Here is a 21,904-nt window from a genome sequence, read left to right on the forward strand (position 1 = left end):
AAGGAGAGTTAGAAATGTAAATAATTATTTTATATTAGGAAAACATGCAAGCAGTACACCACTGAATGTACCTGCAAACTCTGCTAATAGTCAATCAATAGGTCTGATAAGAACTACTAATAACTCATCATAAACTGCTTCACCTTCAGCAATTTTTCATGGTCCCTTCTCTGTGTAGTGCCAAGTATGTTCCTGATGTTGGCCATAGGAGTGGACTTCCTTCAAGGTTTTGTTTTTGTCTTTTTATATATAGCATACAGTATATTCAAAACAATATCAAGTCATACCACACTGAGCTTTTTATTACCAGAGATTTTTGGACAGAAGCACATAATCTAAATTTTCTGAATTAATAGGCAGATGGTAGCTACTCTTTTTTTTGGTATTTTTTTCCAACTTGTACATTTTAGATTTACAGAACTTGATTTCACACATCTGAAGAAACACTGACATAAATCTAAATTTATCTTTGATGCATTTACAAATATCCTTTTTCTTTTTTAATTTTTTTTTAATTTCCTGAAGTGTCTCTGTCTAGGCTTCTGCCAAAAAGCAGGAACTTTCACTTTCTCCTCTGTTAACATAAATAGCTTTTAACATTATGCAGAGAATGTCATGACTGTCACTTTGCCATGAGGACATGAGGACCATTCACTCCACCACTGAAATACATCTGCTTTCCATTGGCCAGGACAAGTAGCTCTGACATCTTCTTGCTACACACTGTGCTACTGTAAATATCCCTGAAATGCAGAATATTTGTGACTCTGGGCTTGTTGAATTCCTTTTTATTATTTTCAGTTTGGTTCCCTGAAACAATGAAGGTTAGTTGCATCCGACTCTTAATTGGACCTCACATTCTATTAGTCATTGTTTTTGCAAAGGCCTTAATTCCCCTCTAAAACATTTTAATTAAAGCAGCAATTTCACTTCACGAGCAGATTTTCGCAGCAACTTCAAAGAGACGCAGATGTTTACTGAATTTGGTGGGGTGGTATTTGAGGCTGCCTACTGGCAAAGAAAAATCCATAAACATCTCAAAGAAAACTTTCCTGTGGTAATGACAACATTTCCTTCTGCTATTTTAGCAAGTCTAATATTTCCCAATCTCAACAGGCATATTTCACAGGCACAGCACAAGCAGCTTTATCTGCTCCCAGAATGAGCCATGGCATCTGCTCTGCTGTGGGGTAAAAACCTCCCCTTGGTGATACCTTGGGCTTTGGCAGGGGGTACAGGGGACCACACATTGGTTTGTGGGGCTCCTCCAACAGAGTGTCAGTAGGCTGGGACTAAGGAAACCAAAGTTCAATTTCTGCTGGATTTTCCACAGCTCCCCAGTGTGATTGTGGGACACCATTTAGCTTTGTGTGCCTCAGTTCCAGCTGGTACAAGGCTGAGAACATGTCCTGCTTTGAATGGACTTACCTGCTGCTCTATCTCCTAGTGCACCAAGGGGTGCTTGAGGGGGTCTTGGGGTTTATAAAGTGCTGTTTGAGTTAAGTTCAGAAAGGCTAGGGGTTTGTTTTGGAGGAGTTTCTATTTGCTAGTGGCAGCTGAGCCTAGAGCTGATCTTAAAATCCATTTGGGGGTAACCAGGCAGGCAGTGTTCCCCTCTGAACTGAGATGATGGTGCTGGGGACACATGGCCATGGCAGAGTACATCTAAAATACAGAGCAGGGTCCAGGTACCTTCTGTGGTTTGGGCTGGTGGTGTCCCCAGAAAATGCCAGGCCTGTCCAGCTGAGCCACCAGGGAGGGTGGTCTCCATCACTCATGAGGGATGTTGAGGCTCATGCTCCTTTCTGTGCACAGAACCAGAATTCCTAATGCTGGAAATGACCTCTAAAATCATCACTCCAACTGTTAACCTTGCTCTGCCATCTTCACCACTAAACCATGTCCCCAAATGCCACACTGAGGCCTTTTCTTGAACATTCCAGGGACAGTGATCCTACCCCTTTCTGTGTAGTCTGTTTCTTCCCTGGATACTCTTCACTTTTATTTTTGAAGGGGGATAATGGAAACAGCTTATCCATTTCCACTGTGAGCACTGGGAAAAGACCAGCATGGAACATGGCGTGACACGTCATGTAGCTGCTTTAATCCACACCGTAATTACAGTGACAATTTCTGCCTCTTGAAGCATCAGGACTGAAGTGGTTACCCTGAAGGAGAAAGAAACTTAGTGGGAGAATTTCAACCAAATCTAGGATGGGAAGTGCAGCACTTCCTTTGCATTGGATTAGAAGTGATCAGCATGGCCAAAGGCATCCTGTGAGAGACAGGTAAGCAGGCTGAAAGGAAATTGAAAATATTAAAGGAATGAAGCTGGACTGGACAGAACTAGTTTTACAATTCCCTATTCCTCTTTGATTTGGTAGCATTAGGGGACTGAAGGGTAGATTGCTCAGACTTATGCGTGACAGCAAGACACTTTTCCACACCAATAACCCCCCTGAAATTAATTGGACCGCTCACAAAAGTGCCTGGGAATGTGAACTAGGCTCACACATTTCAGCCCTCAGATCTGATCTTTCTGCAGCAATGCCAGGGCCAGACTGCCTGGTGAGCAGCTACAGCTCAGCCAGGAATGGGAGCTCAGGCTGCTCACACTGGCTGGGCAAGGTCTCTGTGGACACTTCCTTGCTGAGGAGCATCTCAGCTCAGCTGAATGCACCAGAGCAAGAACAGATTGAAAATAAACCAAAGGAAACTATTCTGAAGCAAGAGCAGGGATCAGCCACAAGTTTGTGCTTGCTACAAACTGTTGTGCGTTTGCTATGCCATGGAATTGCTTGTGTATGCTTTTAGCTGTGGTAAAGGCTCTCAAGGAGAATTAACCTGGCCTGCAATGAGGGAAACTTAAATTTAGGTAGTTCTTTCATGTGTGCTGTGGGATAAGAGCACACAGCCAGGTGTCCACAGAGGCATGCTAAGCTGAGGTACCTGTTCACAACTGCAAATGGGCTCCTGAAAAACCAAACCGTATAAAAAACTCCCCTCACGTGCTTGGTCTGGAAAGAAATAGCTTTGTTGTTGTTTCAAAGAATTAGTGAGCCAACAATGCAAAGCTTTGGAGGTGGTTACTGGGTTTTTACTGGAGTCTCTACGAGCTATACAAAGTCTGAAGACATTGTACGTACAGTACATCTTTAATAAGAAGGGAGCTCACAGTCTACCAAACTCTGCCAAATAAACTTTAAATACATACTGTACTTCACTCAGTAGTTGTCCATCTCTTCTTCATGGAATATCTAGCAACTCTAAAAATATTTTCTTGGAGGAGGATAGAATTATCATTGTTATATATCAATCAAGTATGGTTAATGAAGCAAAGCCAGCATGCTAGTATTGCACAAGGGGAAAAGCCTCCAGAACACAAAGTGGAACAACAAATGCCCTCAAAATTCTGCCGAAGGGAACAGGAAGCTCTGGATGCTGCATCGGTAGGATTCGTGTAGCTCTTAGGCGTCCTTGTACCACAGCAGGTTTGCTTTGCCTCTTCACTGCCACATTTCTCTCTCAAACAGGTAGGGAACTTCCAGACCATTGCAAAAAAAGGAAAAAAAAAATAAAAATACAGCAGCTGCAGCAAAGTGTGGTACTATTCAATTTCTTGAAGAGAGAGGCTTTTATTTCAAAATATCATATATTAATATATATATATTTATATATATATATACTTTAACTGGTATAAAGTAAATTGTAGATCCAAACTTATATTGTTGCTTGTACTTTGCAATCTCAGAAACTTTACCAAAGGAACCACTTTCTTCATTTTTTATTTTCAGCTGTCAAAAATCAGGGCCATTATTTCCACCGAATCCTTTCTTTCACACAGTAAAGCCACTGTTGTTTTCTGGTAAACAGTCAAAGTGCAAATAAGAAATCCATTTGGCTTGTAAATGCTGAGATGGTTTTAAACTTCCAATACTTTGTCCTCATAAATCAGCAGGGCTTTCACTGTCTCCGTGCAGACGTGGGCGCTCTGTTAAGTCCTTGGGTGGATCTGCAGTGAGAAATGGGAAACAGTCAGTTATGCATAATATGTTATTTATAAAATATAGTCTTTTGGAAAAGAAAGACCCAGGCCCTGTGGGATGTAGCTGATTGATATAGCTGAGTTTAAATGCAATACTAGAGGAATGTGTGTCTTTTAGCGCTGCAGGGGTGTAAAAATATGCAAGAGACAGATCCTGAGCAAAATCCTGCCTCTGCCTTGGCAGATACTGGATGTGCATTCACCATCTGGGCTGGTGGTGCTGGACATCACAGAATCATAGAATGTCCTGGTTTGGCAGAGACACCTTCCACTATCCCAGGTCACTCCAAGCCCTGTCCAACCTGGCCTTGGACACTTCCAGGGGTGAGGCAGCCACAGCTTCTCTGGGCACCTGTGCCAGGCCTTACCACCCTAACAGGGAAGAATTTCTTCCTCATACCCAATCTAAGAGTATTGTCAGTCAGTCTGAAGCCATTCTCCCTTGTGCTGCTCCATAATGCCTTTGTAAAGAGTCTCTCTCCATCTTCCCTCCAGTAAGGACATGCCAGGACAGCTTTGGGCTGTGCTCACCCCAGCCTTCCACCCTCCCCTTCCCAGAGTGATTCCAGTGACTTCTGCTGGACAAGACAGGCAGGAACATCCACCTTTCAGGTTTGTTTGGAACCCACCAACCCATAGCAGCTCCTCCATCTACTCACCTGGGGTGAGATAACACACCCTGCAGCAGACCAAAACCCATCCCTCCTTGTGCCTACCACCAAACTTATCTGAGTGCTGCACTAATGCTGTGAGAGGAAACACCAATGCCTAGGAGCTTTTTGGGTTTTTTAGGAGGCTGAAATAAGAAAAAGTGATTGACAGCAAAAATAGTGCTCTCAAAGAAATGTTTTTGTTATGCTTTTGTTTCTTTCCTGTCCTGGTACACCCAGATGAGTGCCACAGGCACCTGGGTCAGCAATGAAACTCACTTGGAACTTCAATATGATCAGGCTTGGCCATTAAACCAGGGCTACAGATGATTATCTAAGAATGAAGTAATTAAATATTGGAGCAAGAGAGATTTACATGAGATCCAGCCAATTCAAACTCAATCAAACTGAATCCCACCAGTTAAAACTGAAAAAAAATGGTTTAAACTGGATTAATCCAGTCAAAACCAGCTCAAAACAGATTAAACTGGTCAAAAGAGGATGAATGGTAGAAATCAGTTTAAACCAGTTCAAACCAAATCAAACCTATCAAAGCCAGTTCAAACTGGCTCAAACTGGTCAAAACTAATTCAGACGGGTCAAAACTTGTTCAAACTGGTTAAACCTGATCAAACCAGGCTGTAACACAAGGCACAGGCTGAGAAACTGGAGAGGGGCTTTGAGCTGAGCTCCTCTGCCCATTCCCAGCTGATCAACACATTAATTTCCATGCTCCAGAATATCAGCAGCATCCAGCCCGAGATGCTGCTCCTCTATTTCCACTGGTGCCAGTTGCTGTGCTGAAAGTGGCAGTGTGACCTCCAGCAGGTCCTAACACTGCTCCAAGGGTTTTTAAGGAAAGCATTGAAAGTTCTTAAATAAATTCAAAAGAAGAAGAAGAAAAAAAAAAAGTCACAAGGGATTAAAAAACTTTGAAACTGCAGAAAAATTGAATGCCAATTATTTTCTTCCAGTGTTTGTCACCTGCCTGACCATCAATAGAAAACAAATCAATTTATGGAAGTTGTGAGCTTTATAACTTTAAAAACTTAATTAGTGAGCTATGCTAAAGGGCTAAACACAGAAATAAATTCATGAAAAGGAAGGAATGAAGACTTCACTGAGTCTATTGTCCACCTCCTTGTGACACTAACCAGTATTAACCACATCTGAAACCCAACCATGAAGTTATGCACTATCCTAGAAAAGTATATATATTGTGTATATCCATGTATTCATATATATATATTTATGTATGTAGTATGTAAGTATAAATGTTTATATGTGATTTCCTGTGGGAAGAATGTTCTAATAAAAGCCTTGACTCCAACAGTTTACAGTTCACAGCCTATGGAGACTTGCTGGAGCTTTCTGCCTAATCACAGAGAGAGCTGGGATGTTGATTTGTCTTGTTTCTTCTGTTTTAATTCCTTAACTACTCAAGTTAGACACACACAGCCCAATCTTGGAACCTGGATTGTGGTCATGGCAGATTACATTGTAATCTCATTCTCTGCTGCTGTCTGAAATGGCAAAACAAAGGAGGAAAAAAAAAAATTCTGTTTCAGGATCTGATTGCTTCCATTATTTTATATTTATGTTGTTAGACTTGATGCAGTGGTATGGATTCCAGCAAAGTTTCGGGGACTACCAAGTAGAATTTTTCCCTAGAAAATGCAAGATACAGTTGCTGAGTGCATCATGTCATGTTGCCTTTGTCAGTTGGGTTCTCTAATGATATTTTAAAGCAACAAAGCAAAATTCTACTGGAAGCAGCACCATAAGGTACTCCCCTCACATGCTAATTAAAATAACTCCTGTGGGTAAATGAAGAAATATTTTTTTCAGTTATGAGCACTCACTCTGCAAGTATTTAATTCAAATGAAATACAATAATGCATACTGAATAGATTGGACCATACATCTGCATATTAATGAAGCTGCTAAACTTCTAGCAATCACTTCTATCGCCTAAAACTAGTTTATATGATGAGGATTGGGGGACTAAAGAGAAGGACATCTTCACTGAAGAAAGAAAATGCAATTCCTCAATTATATAACTTGCAGACACACTGCAGAAGGGCTGAGTTATTGTATAAAATACTTCATGTTGCTGCTTAGTTCTTCTACAGCACTTTCTTCCATTTTAGCTCCCCACATTCCTCACTGGAAATGATATGTAGCGAGTTTGTGGTCTGGGATTTTTAAATTTCACTGCAAGGCACGTTCATTAGGAAAAAACCTTCCAGTGGTGAAGTGGGAACAGATCAGCTGTGGGCACAGAGAGGTTTGCAGGAGCAGCACTGCAGAAAGAAACTGAGCCAAGGAATCCCAGTCCCCTCCTTCCTTCCTCCTTTTCTCTGGGAGGTGACAAAGGGATCATATGGATCTTGTTTTTGGGGGCCACCTCCTGCTTCCAACAAAGAAAACCTCCTAAGTCAGCAGGTCTCCTGATAATTTAATGTGTTGGTGTGGCTCTGCTCCAGAAATGAGCATTGCAACACAAATCATTCATTCTGGGGTAGGTGCTATGGAGGGAAAGAAAGGGGTTCAGGTGGCATGGGGATCAATTAGGGAAAAGTCTCCTCCTTCAACAGAAGGCCTAGAAGACATGAAAAATGACTGGAGTTAGGATTGGAGAGAAAGGAGGAAGTAAGGAAATCACAGCTCTACACTGCACATTCCTCTGAATTTTAGCAGCAGTATGCAGAATTTCTTAAACAGGGAAAAATTTGAAAATTCACTCTTTTTCATTTAGCAGGTTTCAAAAGCCATTTTCCAATTCACAGAAAATGAAAATCTATATATTTATAAAAGCATTTTGAGTTGACAACCGTGTAATTTTCTTAGAAAAAAATCAATTGTTATATGAAAATTAGTTAATTGAAATTGTTGAATACAGATATAGGTGACAATTTTAAGACAATGGTTGTGAAAGAGTTGCTCAATGCAAAAGGAAAGCTAGAGTCTATTTCTGAAAAACACTTTTATTCCCAAGGTAATCTCATAGTGGGAGTTTAGGCAGCTCATTCACACCCTCTCTCTGCAGCCCTTTCTCTGCCTTTTCCTGGCATGGTGTGGTGAAAGCTGCTGTCACCTGCTGGCCTGTGTCACCTGCACCTGCAGCATCTCAAGAGCTTGTCACTAATGAGTTCATGGGCTTGGAGCTGCTCTGAAGTGAGACCTGCAGTGCAAGCAGAGAGCTGAGTGCTCTGCCACACAGCACTTGTACAGCTGTTAATCCAGATGTGGCCTGGAACAGCCAAAGAATGGATACAGGATGCAGCAGGTCCCTCTCAGCAAACATTCTTCCCTTCAGCCCCCAGAAAGGGACCCAGTGATGTGCATTGGGGGAATTTTGGGGTGGCAGTGTCTGTAAGGAAGTGACCTGGCTATTCAGTTACCAAGCCTGTGCCCAGCTGACCAGCCTGATCCATCTGAATTTTCACCAAATTATGTCCAGAAGCACTGGGTGAGCATGACAGTGGTCTTTAAGACTTTTTACAGTGGGCATGATGATGGAAAAGAAATGGCTGAGCAGTCATTGGTGATTCCCTTTCCTATTAAGACCTCCTGGGTGCAGACAAAAGGAGACTTACTCTGGTGGTCTTGATTTTATTGCCAGTTGCACACATCCATCCAGAATTATCAGGCAACGTCTTACATTCCTCTCCTTCTAGGCAGGGCTCCATCTCACACCACCATTTCCCAATCACTATAGAAGCTAAAAGAGAAAAGACAATGTTCACAACTATGTTACAATGACCAAATCTAATTAAATAGTATCTCAAGGGTCTAACACTGCAGTTAAAAGGCAGAGTTTCCCTTCAACTGGAGTTTCATTGTGAGGATTTCATATTTAATTACTTGTTTGGCATCCTATATTGCCTGAGACAGTGCACTGCTTGCTACAGCCTCCTCACAGAGGAGATTTTGTCTGCTCCCGTGCTGTGGCTGCAGGGAATGCTGTGATGGCAGCAATTTTGCTGCAGACCAAAGGAGCAGCCAGCCCAACAGCCCCTCTCCCTGAGTGCCAGTCTGATCTTCATGGACGTGTACAAGAACAAGGCAAGTCTGAAGAGATTTTCCTCAGAATATTCTCCAGGTCTTCGGGACTTCTGGTTCAGTGTACTGCACATAAAACTACATCTGCTTTGCTTTCAGGACCTACAGTTGGAATTTTTTAATCACAAATCTGCCCAGAATTATTTGAACCCATGGAGACTTCTAGCTTTCCCAATTTGCCAACACAGGGAGCACCACAAGTAGAAACAGAGGGTAAGGTAACACTGAACAGGAGCAAAAGCTGTTTGTTGAAACATCATTATCAATTTTATAGAAACCATATTATCTCTAAAAGTAACTTTTAATTTCCAAATATTTAACATCGTAAATAATGGCAGTGTTTGGATTGTTTGAATTTAATTGGCACATATGTTTACAACCTTGAATGTACCTTAATGAAGTTTCTTGCCTGGGACTTGGTATCTGACTATATCCTTAACTGTATCTTAATGACATTTTTTGTCTGGGGATTTTGATAAACTTTAGCTAACCTTGCAGCTGGCTCATGAGTGGCTCTTTCTGTGGTTTGCTTTCTCTGGCAAGAATTAATTTCATGGCTGCACTCAGGAAGCCTGTCAGAGCTTTCTGCACAGTCACTCAAAGAGAGAAGCTTAACCCATTCATATCATCCCTCATGGCCACTTCAGGCCCTCAAAACACCTTTGAAGCAGCTGCCTACCTTATACATATATATTGATATATATACACACCAGCTGACTGTCATTCAGCTCTGGAAAATGCCCTGTTGTGCATGCATTGATTTAAGGACATTACAGAGCTTATAATTAAATTCTTGATCATAAAATTGAATATAATAGTTTAGTTTGAGGGGCCCTACAATGATTATATGGCTCTCAGTGTTGTCTTTCCTGGTTCTTCCCATGGTTTGTATCTGATTTTTATCATATAATGTATAATTTCTCCCTATATACAAGACACAAAAAAGCCCTTTACACCTCTGCTGGCAAGGCAGTTTAATGATGCTATTCACACACCTTTTTCAGAAGGGTATCATTAATGCTGCTAACAGTAGAGAAAAGAGATCTTTCTCTTTGCTATGCATGAAAAGATGTGAGGGCTGAATCTGTGCTCTAATAATAGACTGTGCAGTGGGCAAACTGCAAAACCATATCCTGCTAAATGCTGGCCTTGACAGCAATCAGCAGAGCAGAGCATCCTCAGGATGTGTGAGAAGAATCCTGTGACATGGAATCAAAAGTGATGATCATCATTGTTTACTAGGAGCAGTGCTGAAGCATTAAATACACAGAGAAGGATCCAATGGTGTGAGGTGCTAAAACCCACAAACCTGAGCCTGGGAAGTTTCCTGTGAAAAGCAGAGATATGAGGTGAATACTGACTGAGAGGCAGCATGGAGAAGCAATGCTGCTCATAGCAATTAAAATGATCTCACTGCTTATTAATGCTGTTAAATACAGCCCAAATATTCAGATCCTGACCTTGAAAAATAATCAAATGCAAAGTCAGTGCTGAACCTTAATGGTTACATGTAGTGGTGTACAGGTTTTAGTATATACATATATTTTTGTATTGATTTATGATCACAGTGAAATTACACCCAAGTGCCCATCAGTGAGCACCCTCACCTGGGCTGAATATAAAAATAATATAAATTATTAGATAATTATATAAATAAAAATATCCTTTTGTAATGGGGGAAATTTACAGATGAAGAGCTCCTCTTTGTCTCTAACATGTAAGTAGATAAAATCCTTTGTAAGTCTGAAGCACTACAAAGCTCACTGTGGTCTAGTCCTCAGCCCCATACCATGGCAGGGGCGTCCAAAACCCAAAGAAAATTGCTTCCTTTGAATCTTGTATTTATAGGTTTTCTCTTCTATTAAGAGCCTTTTAATCTTTAGGACCGGTTGTTTTTCTTGGGTACTGCTGATCCTTTGAGTTCTACTTGATTTCAAAGTTTTACACCTCCAGCTCTGTTCAAAGAGGGAGGGAAGAGCTTTAAAATAAATCACAGTTCACAGCATTTGAGATGGGGCCCACCTTCCCCAGGGAAAGGAAGAGGATGCAGCTTCTCTCTGTTTAGGTTTTGTCACTCTGAGATGAGCTAAGCAGTTGGGTGAGAGAGGGAATTGCTCAAATTAAGATGCTCCCCCTCAGGGTGGTTTTTATTCAAGAACTCCCAGCCCCGGAGGAACCTGAACTTCTCAGTGACCCGAACCACTCATCCTGGGTGAGAATTAGAGATTCCTGTTAATCACCAGGCAGCACAGGCTGGGAGTGCTCACATCATGCTGAATTACACACCTGTAGCGTTCTGGAGTGCTTCTCGTTGTGTTCTGTCTGGGGAATACATGGAGCACAAGAGTTTCTTCATGCAAGGCTGAATTAACAGAGACAGATCCCTCTGCCATGGGGAAAGAAAAGGATGTGGAACAGAAGAGCCTTGACTACTCCTGCTTTGCTTGTGTTTTGTTTCAGTGATTTATTTTTTTTTCTTTTTTTTTGTCCTCATCACTTTCTAGGTTAAATAAAATAAGGATTATTTATATCTTATTCATATATGTACTATTTTCAAGAAAATGCTTCTTCTATAATATTTAACTCTTAACATATCACCAATGGAGCTGGGGGAAAAAAGCAACTTTCTTCAGGAAATTCGCAAGGTTTGTTTTTCAGCCCAATTCACACTTTTAAAAAAATCTTTGTTTGCAAAGCCATAGAATAATTTTGATCAAAATATTTAACTTCTGATGTGTTTAGTCTGAATGGATTAGCACAGATAAAAAGCATTTGGTTGCAATTGCATTTGCAAATCATGAGCTCCAGACAAATAAACTACAAATAAGAAATCTGAAGATCAGATAAAATACAGGGAAAAAGCAATAGAATAGCTTATATTTTCTCATGTTTACACAATTCTATTGCATTTTAAAACACATTTGTTCCCAAACATAATGCCCAAAGCCTTAGGTGGCTGCAGGGAGCTGTCAGTTTACTTGGATTCAGTGGAATTCAGCCTTCAAAGTTCAGGAAACCCTTTGGAGGTTGTACAAGGGTGGTGTCGTGCTTTGATTTGCTCTTGTGCATCATCTGGAGCACAAAGTTTTGATGCATGAAGGCAGCTGGCTGGGGAAAAGTTTTCCCCCTGAATTTCAGTATCAAAGTATTCTATTAAGGGGCACAGAAATGCACTGAACACCTTCATGTATCTACACCTAAAAGATTAAATCAAAATGGAAACACTAATTGTTCAATCATCTTCCTCTTGAGTTAAACAAAGTTTGGAAAAAATACACAGTCCATTTGATTAAAGCAGCCTGTTAAAATTCCTGAATTTATTATGTTTCACATTTCTCAATCTTCAAGTTCTTGCATTAAACTGAAGCTACTCAGTTCCTCAAAGCCATTTTACAGGTGATTAACAGGACATGGACAGGGAAAATGTGCACACACAACCCAGACACTCACAGGCAATTGATTCTGTCATTTTTCCTTTTTTTTTTTTTTTAGATAAAATTCTCCTTAACTTTTCTGCATTTTTATTTAGGAAATTGCTTTAACAATATGACAGAGTCTATATAGCAATAAGTATAAAGACATTATATTTAACAATGTAACAATAAGACCATCCTCACCGAGTAACAAATACCTTTAATTCATGTTTATGGAATACCCTGAAATATGAAAACAGAGCAAAGTATCATAATACATTTTTCAACAGTTTAGAGGGAACATGTTATGTATTAAAATGTTCCAAGATTGCTTCAGGAGTTGCCATTATAAAGCCACAGCAGCTCTCTCTTTCTGCCTGTGATAAAGTGCACACATTTTGTTTATATAGAAATAGAATACAAAGGAATGGAGATATTAGCCTGTGGTTCCTCCTGATCATAGGTATCATGTTACTTCAAGGAATAAGGAGCTCATTTTCAAAACCAGTGTGACACTCATTGCAGGATGGGAAAGTTTTCCCTTTAAGTACAGAGCATTCTGTTCTAATCTCGTTTCCACCAGTGAAGATTGATATAAATAAAATTTAAATAGAGAACACATTTCACAGATGTCAGAAGTGAAAAAGACTTTGTCAGCTTAATGAAAAGATATCAATTTTCTTCACTTTATTCAATACATTGTGAGTCATTTTCTAAATGGATTAGATTAAAGGAAAGTTCAAACTCCCTGTGAGAGATTCTTGGGCTGATGGAGATTTTGGCAATAGCAACAGCACAGAGGTGGGTAAAATCTTTCAAGTAGTTTGTCTTTTTTTTTTTTTTTTTTAAAGGATATAAACTAGACTGTAACCCTCTGCTCACCTATTCCTTGTACAACAAAATCTCAGAGAATTGAATGAGACATGCAGTTTCTCTTGGTTTATTGGGATGTCATGGGGAGCAAATGAATTACAGGGGTGGGAACACACTTTCTGGAGGATGAGAAAACTGGACTGAAAGAAAGTGTCATCTGAAGGGTTATGTATTTCATAAATACACTGAGATAGCAGCCACTCTGGGAGCTGTAGAGAAGTAATCTGATAAATTAAAGAATACAAATCTGAAACAAAAGATTTCAGGTTGAATATTGCTACTGGGAAAAATGTAGGATGTTCCCTACAGGGAGTCAAAACCATCAAACTTTCTACTTTTAATTCAATCTCACTCAATTTTAGAAGTATCAATCTACTGCTCCTGCAGTGCAATACTTCACTGAGTTTGATAACAGCCCTCTCATAGCTCTGGGAAAATGGACATTTCTCTTGTTTAAAATACAACACAGTGCAATCAGTGTGGCAAGTGGTGTCTCATATCTCTAATTGCCTCAAATTCAGTCTTGCTGAGTTAATTTAATATTTTTTAATCGTAGTAAACATTAAAAAGACATCAGCATACTAAACTTTTTTTTTTTTGAATGCTCTGATCTTTGCGGTATTCTCCAGGTTTTTTTTAAACTGTTTTATTAATTCACTAGCAGAATTGAAAGAATCGAAGATTTTTTTTCCCCCATTCAGTATTCCTGATTCTTCATTGCAAAATATTCAGCAGCTAGAGTAAGGTATTTTTAAGATTGTATTGCATGTCTGAACAACGTGGTTGGGCTGCACCATGAAATATGAAAGGGCAGATTAAATACCAAGAATCCACGAACAATTTCCTTTTAAGATCCACATAAACCAGCAAAAAAGGGTACTAATTCGACAGCATGGGAAGACTCCCTAGTGAAAAACCACTCACATTGCCATTTCCTAGCAGCCACTATACTGGTAGGTAAATTAGGAAAAATGACATAAACACCTCGTGTGCTTCTCTCGTAGCCGTGACCAACAGAGGGGGTGGTGGCCAATGGCCTGAGAAGCAGAAACTCCCAGGGCTTGTTTAATCCCAGCTCTGCTTCTCACTTTCTCTATTACTACAGGTAAATCACCTCCTTGCTATACCAGTTTGCCATTTGCAATTCTATTTACTTAGAGGATGAGTTATTCTTGCTGTGTTTCCTTGTACGTTGCCCTCTGTCTCATCTACCCTGCTGAACTTTAACACTGAATTGCAGGAGTTTGGGACTGACATTTTTTCTCCAATTGTTCAACTTGAAGAATGGGTTTCTCAGGTACTATGAAAATAAAACATTAAAATTATGTGAAGTGCTGCCTGAAGGTCCTTAAGCACGTTTGAGCTGAATGGAGATGGTCTGTTAAAGAGCAGATTTCACACAAAAAAAGCTTAGATTATGCTGAGGAATCTCTTGCTGTTCAGATTGGGAGCATCAACTGCTGCAGCTTTGTCATTTTTACATGTTCCTTTGTTTGCACCTCTGGGAACAGCTGCTGCTTAGACTGGGGCTGAGGTAGGACCAGGATTCCTCATGGGCAGCACCTTCCTGATGAGTGAATGTGCATCTTCACTTCCCTGAGCCCACTGACAGGGACAGCACCGGATCCTCTGGGGTATAAAACTGCCCAGCTGTTCAGAGTTAAACACTCTGGTTTATTAGCTAGGCACACAGATAGAGCACCCAGACTTTAAGGAGAACTGTAGAATTTGCATAACCATTTTCTGAGTCGGGAGGATCTCAGCAGCAATGACAAGGAAAAGAAATCAGAATGTTTCTTAGCCTCTCATGGTTGAATTTGTGAGATCTTTTCAAAGCCTGGGATTTTAGGAAGCACAAAAACGAAGCCAGCAAGAAGCTGTCAGGCTGGGAGGCCTCTTGTGGCACTCCTTCAGGAGATGCCAGCAGGTCCCAGGCCAGTTGTGCTGGCAGCTGGATCCCAGCCCTGCTCTCACTTGATGATCCTGTACTCGAAAAGTGTGGTAGGCTTCTTGAAGCTGTAATTATTCCACATTCCACTGAACTCAGACATGGCTAAAGCTTGACACTTTTCCTCTGAAAGTCATGGATCATAGTTGATATTCTAACAGAGCCCTCAGCACATTATCTATCAGGAAACTTGATTTCTGCAAAGGAAAGGCAGAGCAAGCCTCAACAAAACAGATTTTTGCAGATATCTGTGGCAGAGAGAAAGGACATGAAATGATAAAATAAATCATGTATGATTAACTTGTCTCCCCAAAAGTGCATAGTGTACTCTATGACCTTCCAGAGTGCTGGAACACAGTCTTATATTTTTTCTTGGAATTTCCAGAATTCTTGCACAGCAACATATATCCAAGGAAGCCATCAAGCTGCCAACTTTATTTTTAATTTTGTGTGTGAGTTTATTGGCGATTGACATAACCTCTCTGCAAAGAGAGTGGGGCATTTGAGAGCAACCTGCTGGCACTAATGAGTGCTAATGAGAACATGAAATCCAACATTCAGGGAGCTGATCTGACTGAGGACCCCCTCCCAACCTGTCTGGGGTTCTTCAGTGGGTTAGGGAGACCCATTCCTGCCATTTATTGCTGAAGTTTGGAACTGAATCCCCCCTTCCCTGCAGAACAAGGCTGAGAGCAGGCTGCTAAAATGTTTGTATAATGTTATTTACACCCTCTTTGAATTGCTTCAGATAACCTAGTGAGAGCTTAATGTTATTGTTATATATTTAATGAAATGCCACTGAAATGCAACATATTTATACATTTTTGGAAAGACAATAGGGAACTACTTATAAATATTCACAGACACGTTTCAGACCAGAGTTGAGGACTAGTGTGGCATCAAAGAATTATATCTCCATGCAATGGTAATTTTTCAGGAATAATAATTCATTAATAAAGTAAATGAATGAGTTGGAATGCAGAGGGAGAAGTGCCAGGCTGTGAGATGAAGATTAGGGGGGTGCACAGAGGTTTGTGGGTGGCCTTGCAGTGCTATTCCTCCAGTGGCTGCTGGGACCCTAAATCATATGTGTACATATATATATATACATATATGTAAACCAACAATCTGTGTTTAGTGTGTGATCCAACAGTTACAGGAGAAACAGGGAAAAAAACCCCTCAGGTTTTGCAGACTTCAGACCAAATTTGCTGTCTGTAAAAGCTGCCATTTGCTCAAACCTGAGTTCCTGTGCTGTGGGTGCTGGGTTTGGGATGTGGAAGGGAAAAGCTGCGAAATGGGCTGGGAAGGGTGAAAATCTATTGTGAAATTTTGGCTGAATGAGGTGCCAGAATCACAGCCTAGCAGCAAAGCACTCCATGAAAGAACACTGGAAATGAATAAATTATATAACTGCAGTGCATTTATAAGGCATAACAAAGCATGCATAATATATTGGAGGGTTATCAGTTCTGAAATTAAATTCTGGTGTACCACTTGGGTATAAATTGTGTGGTGGTTCTCTCATTACCAGAGAAACTCTTGTCAACAGAAATGATTCCTGTAAATAAATATACATAGAAAATTCTTCCATTGAATCTATAGAATATAATGTGATTATCTGTCATTAGTCAGTGAAAAACACCTTTTTTATTTTGTTTTTTGTATGCTTTTCTAGTGAAAAATGATTTCTGCTTTGGTTTTCTTTTTGAAATGCACGTTACTATGCTGTCCCTCTCCTCCTCTGTGAAAAATACTAAGTGCTCTGTGCTTTAAAGACCTGTGATTGGAACTCCAAACTCAGAAAATGTTGAAATATGTAGCTGAGATTCCAAGAGTCTCTGCAAATGGGGGCTATTCTAATATTATTATAATATAATATAATTATAATAGATGGGTGCCTACTGCTGGAGAAAGCAAGGGAGGGCAGGAAAAGTGGCAAAAGAATTGAAAACATGGAAGAACCTGAGCAGCAAAACGGTGAAAGAGAGCAGGTTTAGATTAGATATTGAGAAGAAATTCTTCCCTGCAAGGATGGGGAGCCCTGACCCAGGGTGCCCAGAGCAGCTGTGGCTGCCCCTGGATCACTGGAATGTCCAGGCTGGACACTGGGGCTGGAGCACCTGGGACAGTGGGAGGTGTCCCTGCCATGGCAGGGGTGGGACAGGATGGGGTTTAAGGTCCTTTCCAACCCAACCCATTCTGTGATTCTATATTTCTCCTGAAATCTGGATATGAAGGAGTTCTTGGGGAAAGAGATGCTAAGGGGTGTGAAGTACATGATGCTATTGCTATTCTCCCCTTCATAAGGACAGAAAGAGGAAAATAATCTGATCTGGAAGATTCCTGGAGCAAAACCCCAGGGAAGGGTGGGAGCAGCCCTTTGCTGGTGTCTGTACCCACCAGATCATTTCAGCCCAGCTACAGAAATTTGTTTATTCAGACTCCACCAACCCAAACCCACCCTGCACGGGGCCAGGTGCCCTGTGCTCTCATTGCAGGCATGATTCCATGTGAAAGGAAAACTAAGGGAGCTTTTATTGTTCTAATGATGGCACTCTGAACTTGCACGTGGTGTTTGCTGCTTTATGCACAGTGGTACCAAAAGTCAGAGCCTGCAAATCTCTTGAGGACATAGTTTAGTTAACTTGCAATTATCTCTGCTGGGAAAAGACAATAAGGTCCAAATTCTCTTCCATGACCTGGGAATTGCTGTGGTATAAATAACACACCTTTAGAGCACTCATCTCTCCACAGTGCATGAGAGCACTTTTTAAAATCTGTGTGCAGAAAGTTGTTTTCAAAGGTCAAGTTAAATGAGCCAATTGGCACTACACAAGGTAATTACTGATTTATTAAAAGTGTTGTATTCATTCAGTTATCTTTGTTCTGTGATGTAAGACAAGCCTAATTTTGTTTCAAAGATTAAAGGAACATTTGTTTTTTGTAAACAAATCCCTAGCTGCTATTGCAAATTACATCATGCATAATCTTGACATGATAGATTGGGAGATATTTCAGTGCAACAATGCCAGTGCAATTGGAACAGGAACTGCGAGACTGAACAAAAATTGATGAATTGAGCACACAATATTTTGTATTTCATATCATAGCTTAATTACTGCTTCAATATGCATGGAATAAGAGAAGTAACTCAATTATAAAAGCTTATCAGCAAACTTACAAACAGTGAAATTCATGTGTGGATATTAAACTGACCTTAACTGACAAGCTTTCCTTTGAAATTATGTTTTCCTTCAGTGCTCATAATGCTTATTTACTCTGAGACCTTTTACAGAGCTGAGAAGTCTTTTAATGGGCACTTGAAATTTCATGGCCACGCTGCTATTGGCACAGCTCATGTCTTTTTGCCTCCGTTCAATTTAACTCTGAGTTGTATTAAAGATCAAAAATTCACTACCATTCACAGTGATATTTTTCCTCTTTTTTTTTTTTTACCTTGGAAGAGGCCTGGATTTCACTTCTTCTGGGTAACTCTTTGCTGCTAATAATTTATACAATGACCTTACCCTGTTGTCCTTAGAGTGAATAATCCTGAATTTATACAAAGATCATTATTTCCATTGTAATGCACGAGATGTGCTCTTGAAAAAATAAGGTGGAAGGAGCTGTGAGCCTCAGACTCCAGGTACTCCAGGAATCTTGTGCCCACTCTGCTCAGGTGATTCTCAGCTGTGAAGCTGTAAGCTCTGTTCTCATCACTACAAAAGGAGTTTGTTTTTCACAAACATCTGTCCTTGTTCTACTTGATCTCATTAATGCTCATACAAAATGAATGTACGTGGAGCCTGAGCGTGCCCAGCACAAGCTCTTTACCATTATGAGCATGAATCAGTGGAAAAGGTTTTGCAGAATGTGCTCAGCTCTGCCAGTTGCAAAATGTATGCAAGCTGGAACCCTCCAAAGATAAATAGCTAAACAAAGACACTGGGAATTGCTATAGTTACCAGAACACTGAACAGAAAGCTTTACATGAAATTTTATGATTTTATATATTTTTATTTTACAATACTCCCTTCCTCCATCATTTTAAAGCACTTTAAAACAGAACAAGATTGAAATAGCTGGGTTTTCTTTCTAAATATCAATCTTTGAAAATACCTGATCAAATAGGAAAGATAATTGCTTAGTGAGCCCCCTAATTCTGGGCATTATGTTGCAGTCCTTAGACTTCATATTTCTGATTTTCTGCTTTAATAGTGATTGCCAATAGAAGAGAAGGTGGATGAACAAGAGAAGCAGGTTGGTGGAAAAGTGCTGGGAAAACTGTGAAGATTGGCTGTGTACTACTGATGTGGGGTCTCATTGCTTGGAGAGCTGAAACTGCTCTGGTTTAATCAACCATCGCCTCAGGTTCACATCCTGCATGATATAAGTGATTTTACCAAATTGTCATGGGATCCATGTGCCCACCTCATGAAGCTCCTCAAACACAGGACAATCAAGAAAGAAGCACAGGGTGAAGGGGTTCATCACTGGATATCTCTTTCTATTTAATCCATTTAATTACCCATTACCCAAATTCTGCAGAAGCCCTTCTGTCCTGACTGGCACCTGCCATTTGTAATGTGCAATGTCCTTGACAGCCAGACATGACCATGGGACCCCAAAGATGGCAATGCCCACAAAGTGACTCTCACCCACCAACACTGTAAAACTGAGAGCTCCAATAGGATCCTTTCTTCCATCCAGAAAAGAATTTCCAGAAAAGTTTATCCAGAGAAGTTTTTGCTATTCTGCTGCTGCCGTTTTTTATATAATTTTATTTTTTTCCATTTAATTTCAAATAAGAAATCCCTTTGCAGTGCTCAGGCTGTTCTGCCATAAACTCTCAGGGTTGACATTCTTTCCAGCACCACTTAGAGTATCTGACTTCTCCTTCGATCAATCGATCTGTGTGAGTGATTTCTCCTTTCACTCGCCTCAGGACTCTCCTTGGCACCTATCCTTCCCCTTGTGTCAGTAATGCAGAATCCACACCTGTGATCCCAAAGCTGGGCTGGAAACTGATGGTTCCCTCATAGGACACATAGCACAGCTAAAGGAATGGTCCCATACTCAACTGTGTCACATTTAGTACAAACACCCTAAAATACAAATCTTGTTCTCTCACTTTGTCCTTTTGGTGCTGCTTTTTAAGTTTTTGCTGCTACTTAGACAAATTTCCCCTATCCCAGACCTTGTGATGACAGGCAGCTGAAAAGGCTTTCTCACAAAAGTTTTTTAATTTAGCTTTCAATGAAGGGAGAATGTAATAATTTATTATGAGTGCCTTTTGCATGGGCTTCCTCAAATAGTTATAAACTCATTTAAATAATTAATACAGGAGTTTTAATAAACTGTTTATATTCACAAAAGGAATGTAATTTGCAGAAAGGACAGTTCAGGTGCTAGAAAACACGGGTAGACCACATGAATTAAAAATAATGGATTGCAACAAAAGTTTATATGACCTTTTAACAAGTTGTCTAAGGTTGTGTTCCTGGGGTGAAATAATGCTTCTATTGATCTGGATAAGCTGTGCACTACACAGCTGTTTTAGGGAGGGGAAAAAAACCCAGATTTCTATTAACTTGGGGATTGTCAAGATCAAAGTTTATCCAAAGAAACAAAATATATTATGTCAAGTATGTCAGCATAAGTCTCCCTTTTTTCCCCTCTTTTAATTTTTTTTAGATTTTTTTTGGAGAAATTGTCGCTACACACTATTTTCAGGAAAGAGAAATAAGTTTTTTATCCGTTGGAACATGTTTGCATTTATCACTACAGCAGGCCATTATTTAATCAAGCATAAGCTATCTAAACCAGCCTGTGATCATCCTAATATGGATAATAACAATAAAATCCTATTAACAGGAGCAATTACCTCACAGGAATGCAGCCAGTTCGAGCCTTCCCAGCCTGCCTGGGCATCCCTGATTTCCTCCCTCCTCCTCTGGAGCTGAGTTGAGCACACAGCTCTTGTAGGATGTCAGATTCCAGTCTGAGTGTTGAGGGGGAGAAACTCTCTCCATCTGTTTTCTCCCTAGATCCTGTTCCATGGGGATGTGGGTGTTCAGCTGTGCTGAGCTGAGCAGGTACCCTGGCATGGCAGGGCTGGAAGGCTGCAGGGAAAACCTTCCTTCCTGCCTTCTCTTCCTGAGAAACCAGCCTGGACCTGACACTTGGCTTCTGCCACTTCTGCCCTATGACCTTATAGCACCACAAAAAAAACCCAAAAACCCCAAAACAAAAATTAAAAAAACCCAAAAAAATCCAAACCAAACCAACAACAACAACAACAAAAACCAAACCTCAAACAAAACAAACAAACAAAAAAACCCCATTCCATCCTTTAGCTGATAAAGTAATTGCTGTTGCTGGCCCAAGGCAGGTCTCTCAATATGTGTGTGGGAAAGGCTGCTTTCATCCTGGTATAATTTACCTTCTTCAAGGTCACCTTTAAACTTTGCATGAAGCACCTGAGTGCAGGTAACTGGACACAGCTCTTTCTGAAGCAGCTCCTCCTGTTCTGGCTGTTCTCCCTTATTCCAGCTGCCATCCCTCTGACACCAACTGCTCTCACTGCTCCAGGCAGCACCAACTCAAAGCCATATGAACACAACTTTTAAACACAGAAATAGGAGGAGCAAGGAAGGCAGACTTTCCCCCCTCCCCTTCTTTTCCCCCTCACCTGATCTATGTAAGCACTAAAACCCCCCCACCATCACATTTAGAAAGGCAATCACAGCAATTTCAAACACCAAACAAACCCAAGCTTATCTTGTAACTTCTTCTGCTATCTCAGAACTCAGGGGTGTTCTGCAAACACCTCCTCTTTGCATAGAGCACCGGCAATCTCCAGCTCCAGCCCTGGAGAGAGCACTGGCAACTAAACCAAGGCAGATAG

General features: G+C 40.6%; 1 protein-coding gene across 1 annotated transcript in view; it reads right to left on the reverse strand.

Moving 5' to 3' along the window:
• Positions 1-281: 281 nt before the first annotated feature.
• TAFA1 (TAFA chemokine like family member 1) overlaps positions 282-21,904 on the reverse strand; it is a 212,956-nt gene continuing 191,333 nt past the window's right edge. The window contains exons 4-5 of the mRNA XM_033071889.2: positions 8,295-8,419; positions 282-4,012 (exon numbers count right to left, since the gene is read on the reverse strand). Coding sequence (XP_032927780.1) covers positions 3,995-4,012; positions 8,295-8,419 — 143 coding nt within the window. The 3' untranslated portion in view covers positions 282-3,994. The remainder of the gene's footprint in view (positions 4,013-8,294; positions 8,420-21,904) is intronic.

The sequence above is a fragment of the Catharus ustulatus genome, chromosome 13 (assembly GCF_009819885.2).
Source record: "Catharus ustulatus isolate bCatUst1 chromosome 13, bCatUst1.pri.v2, whole genome shotgun sequence".
NCBI classification, from domain to species: Eukaryota; Metazoa; Chordata; class Aves; order Passeriformes; family Turdidae; genus Catharus; species Catharus ustulatus.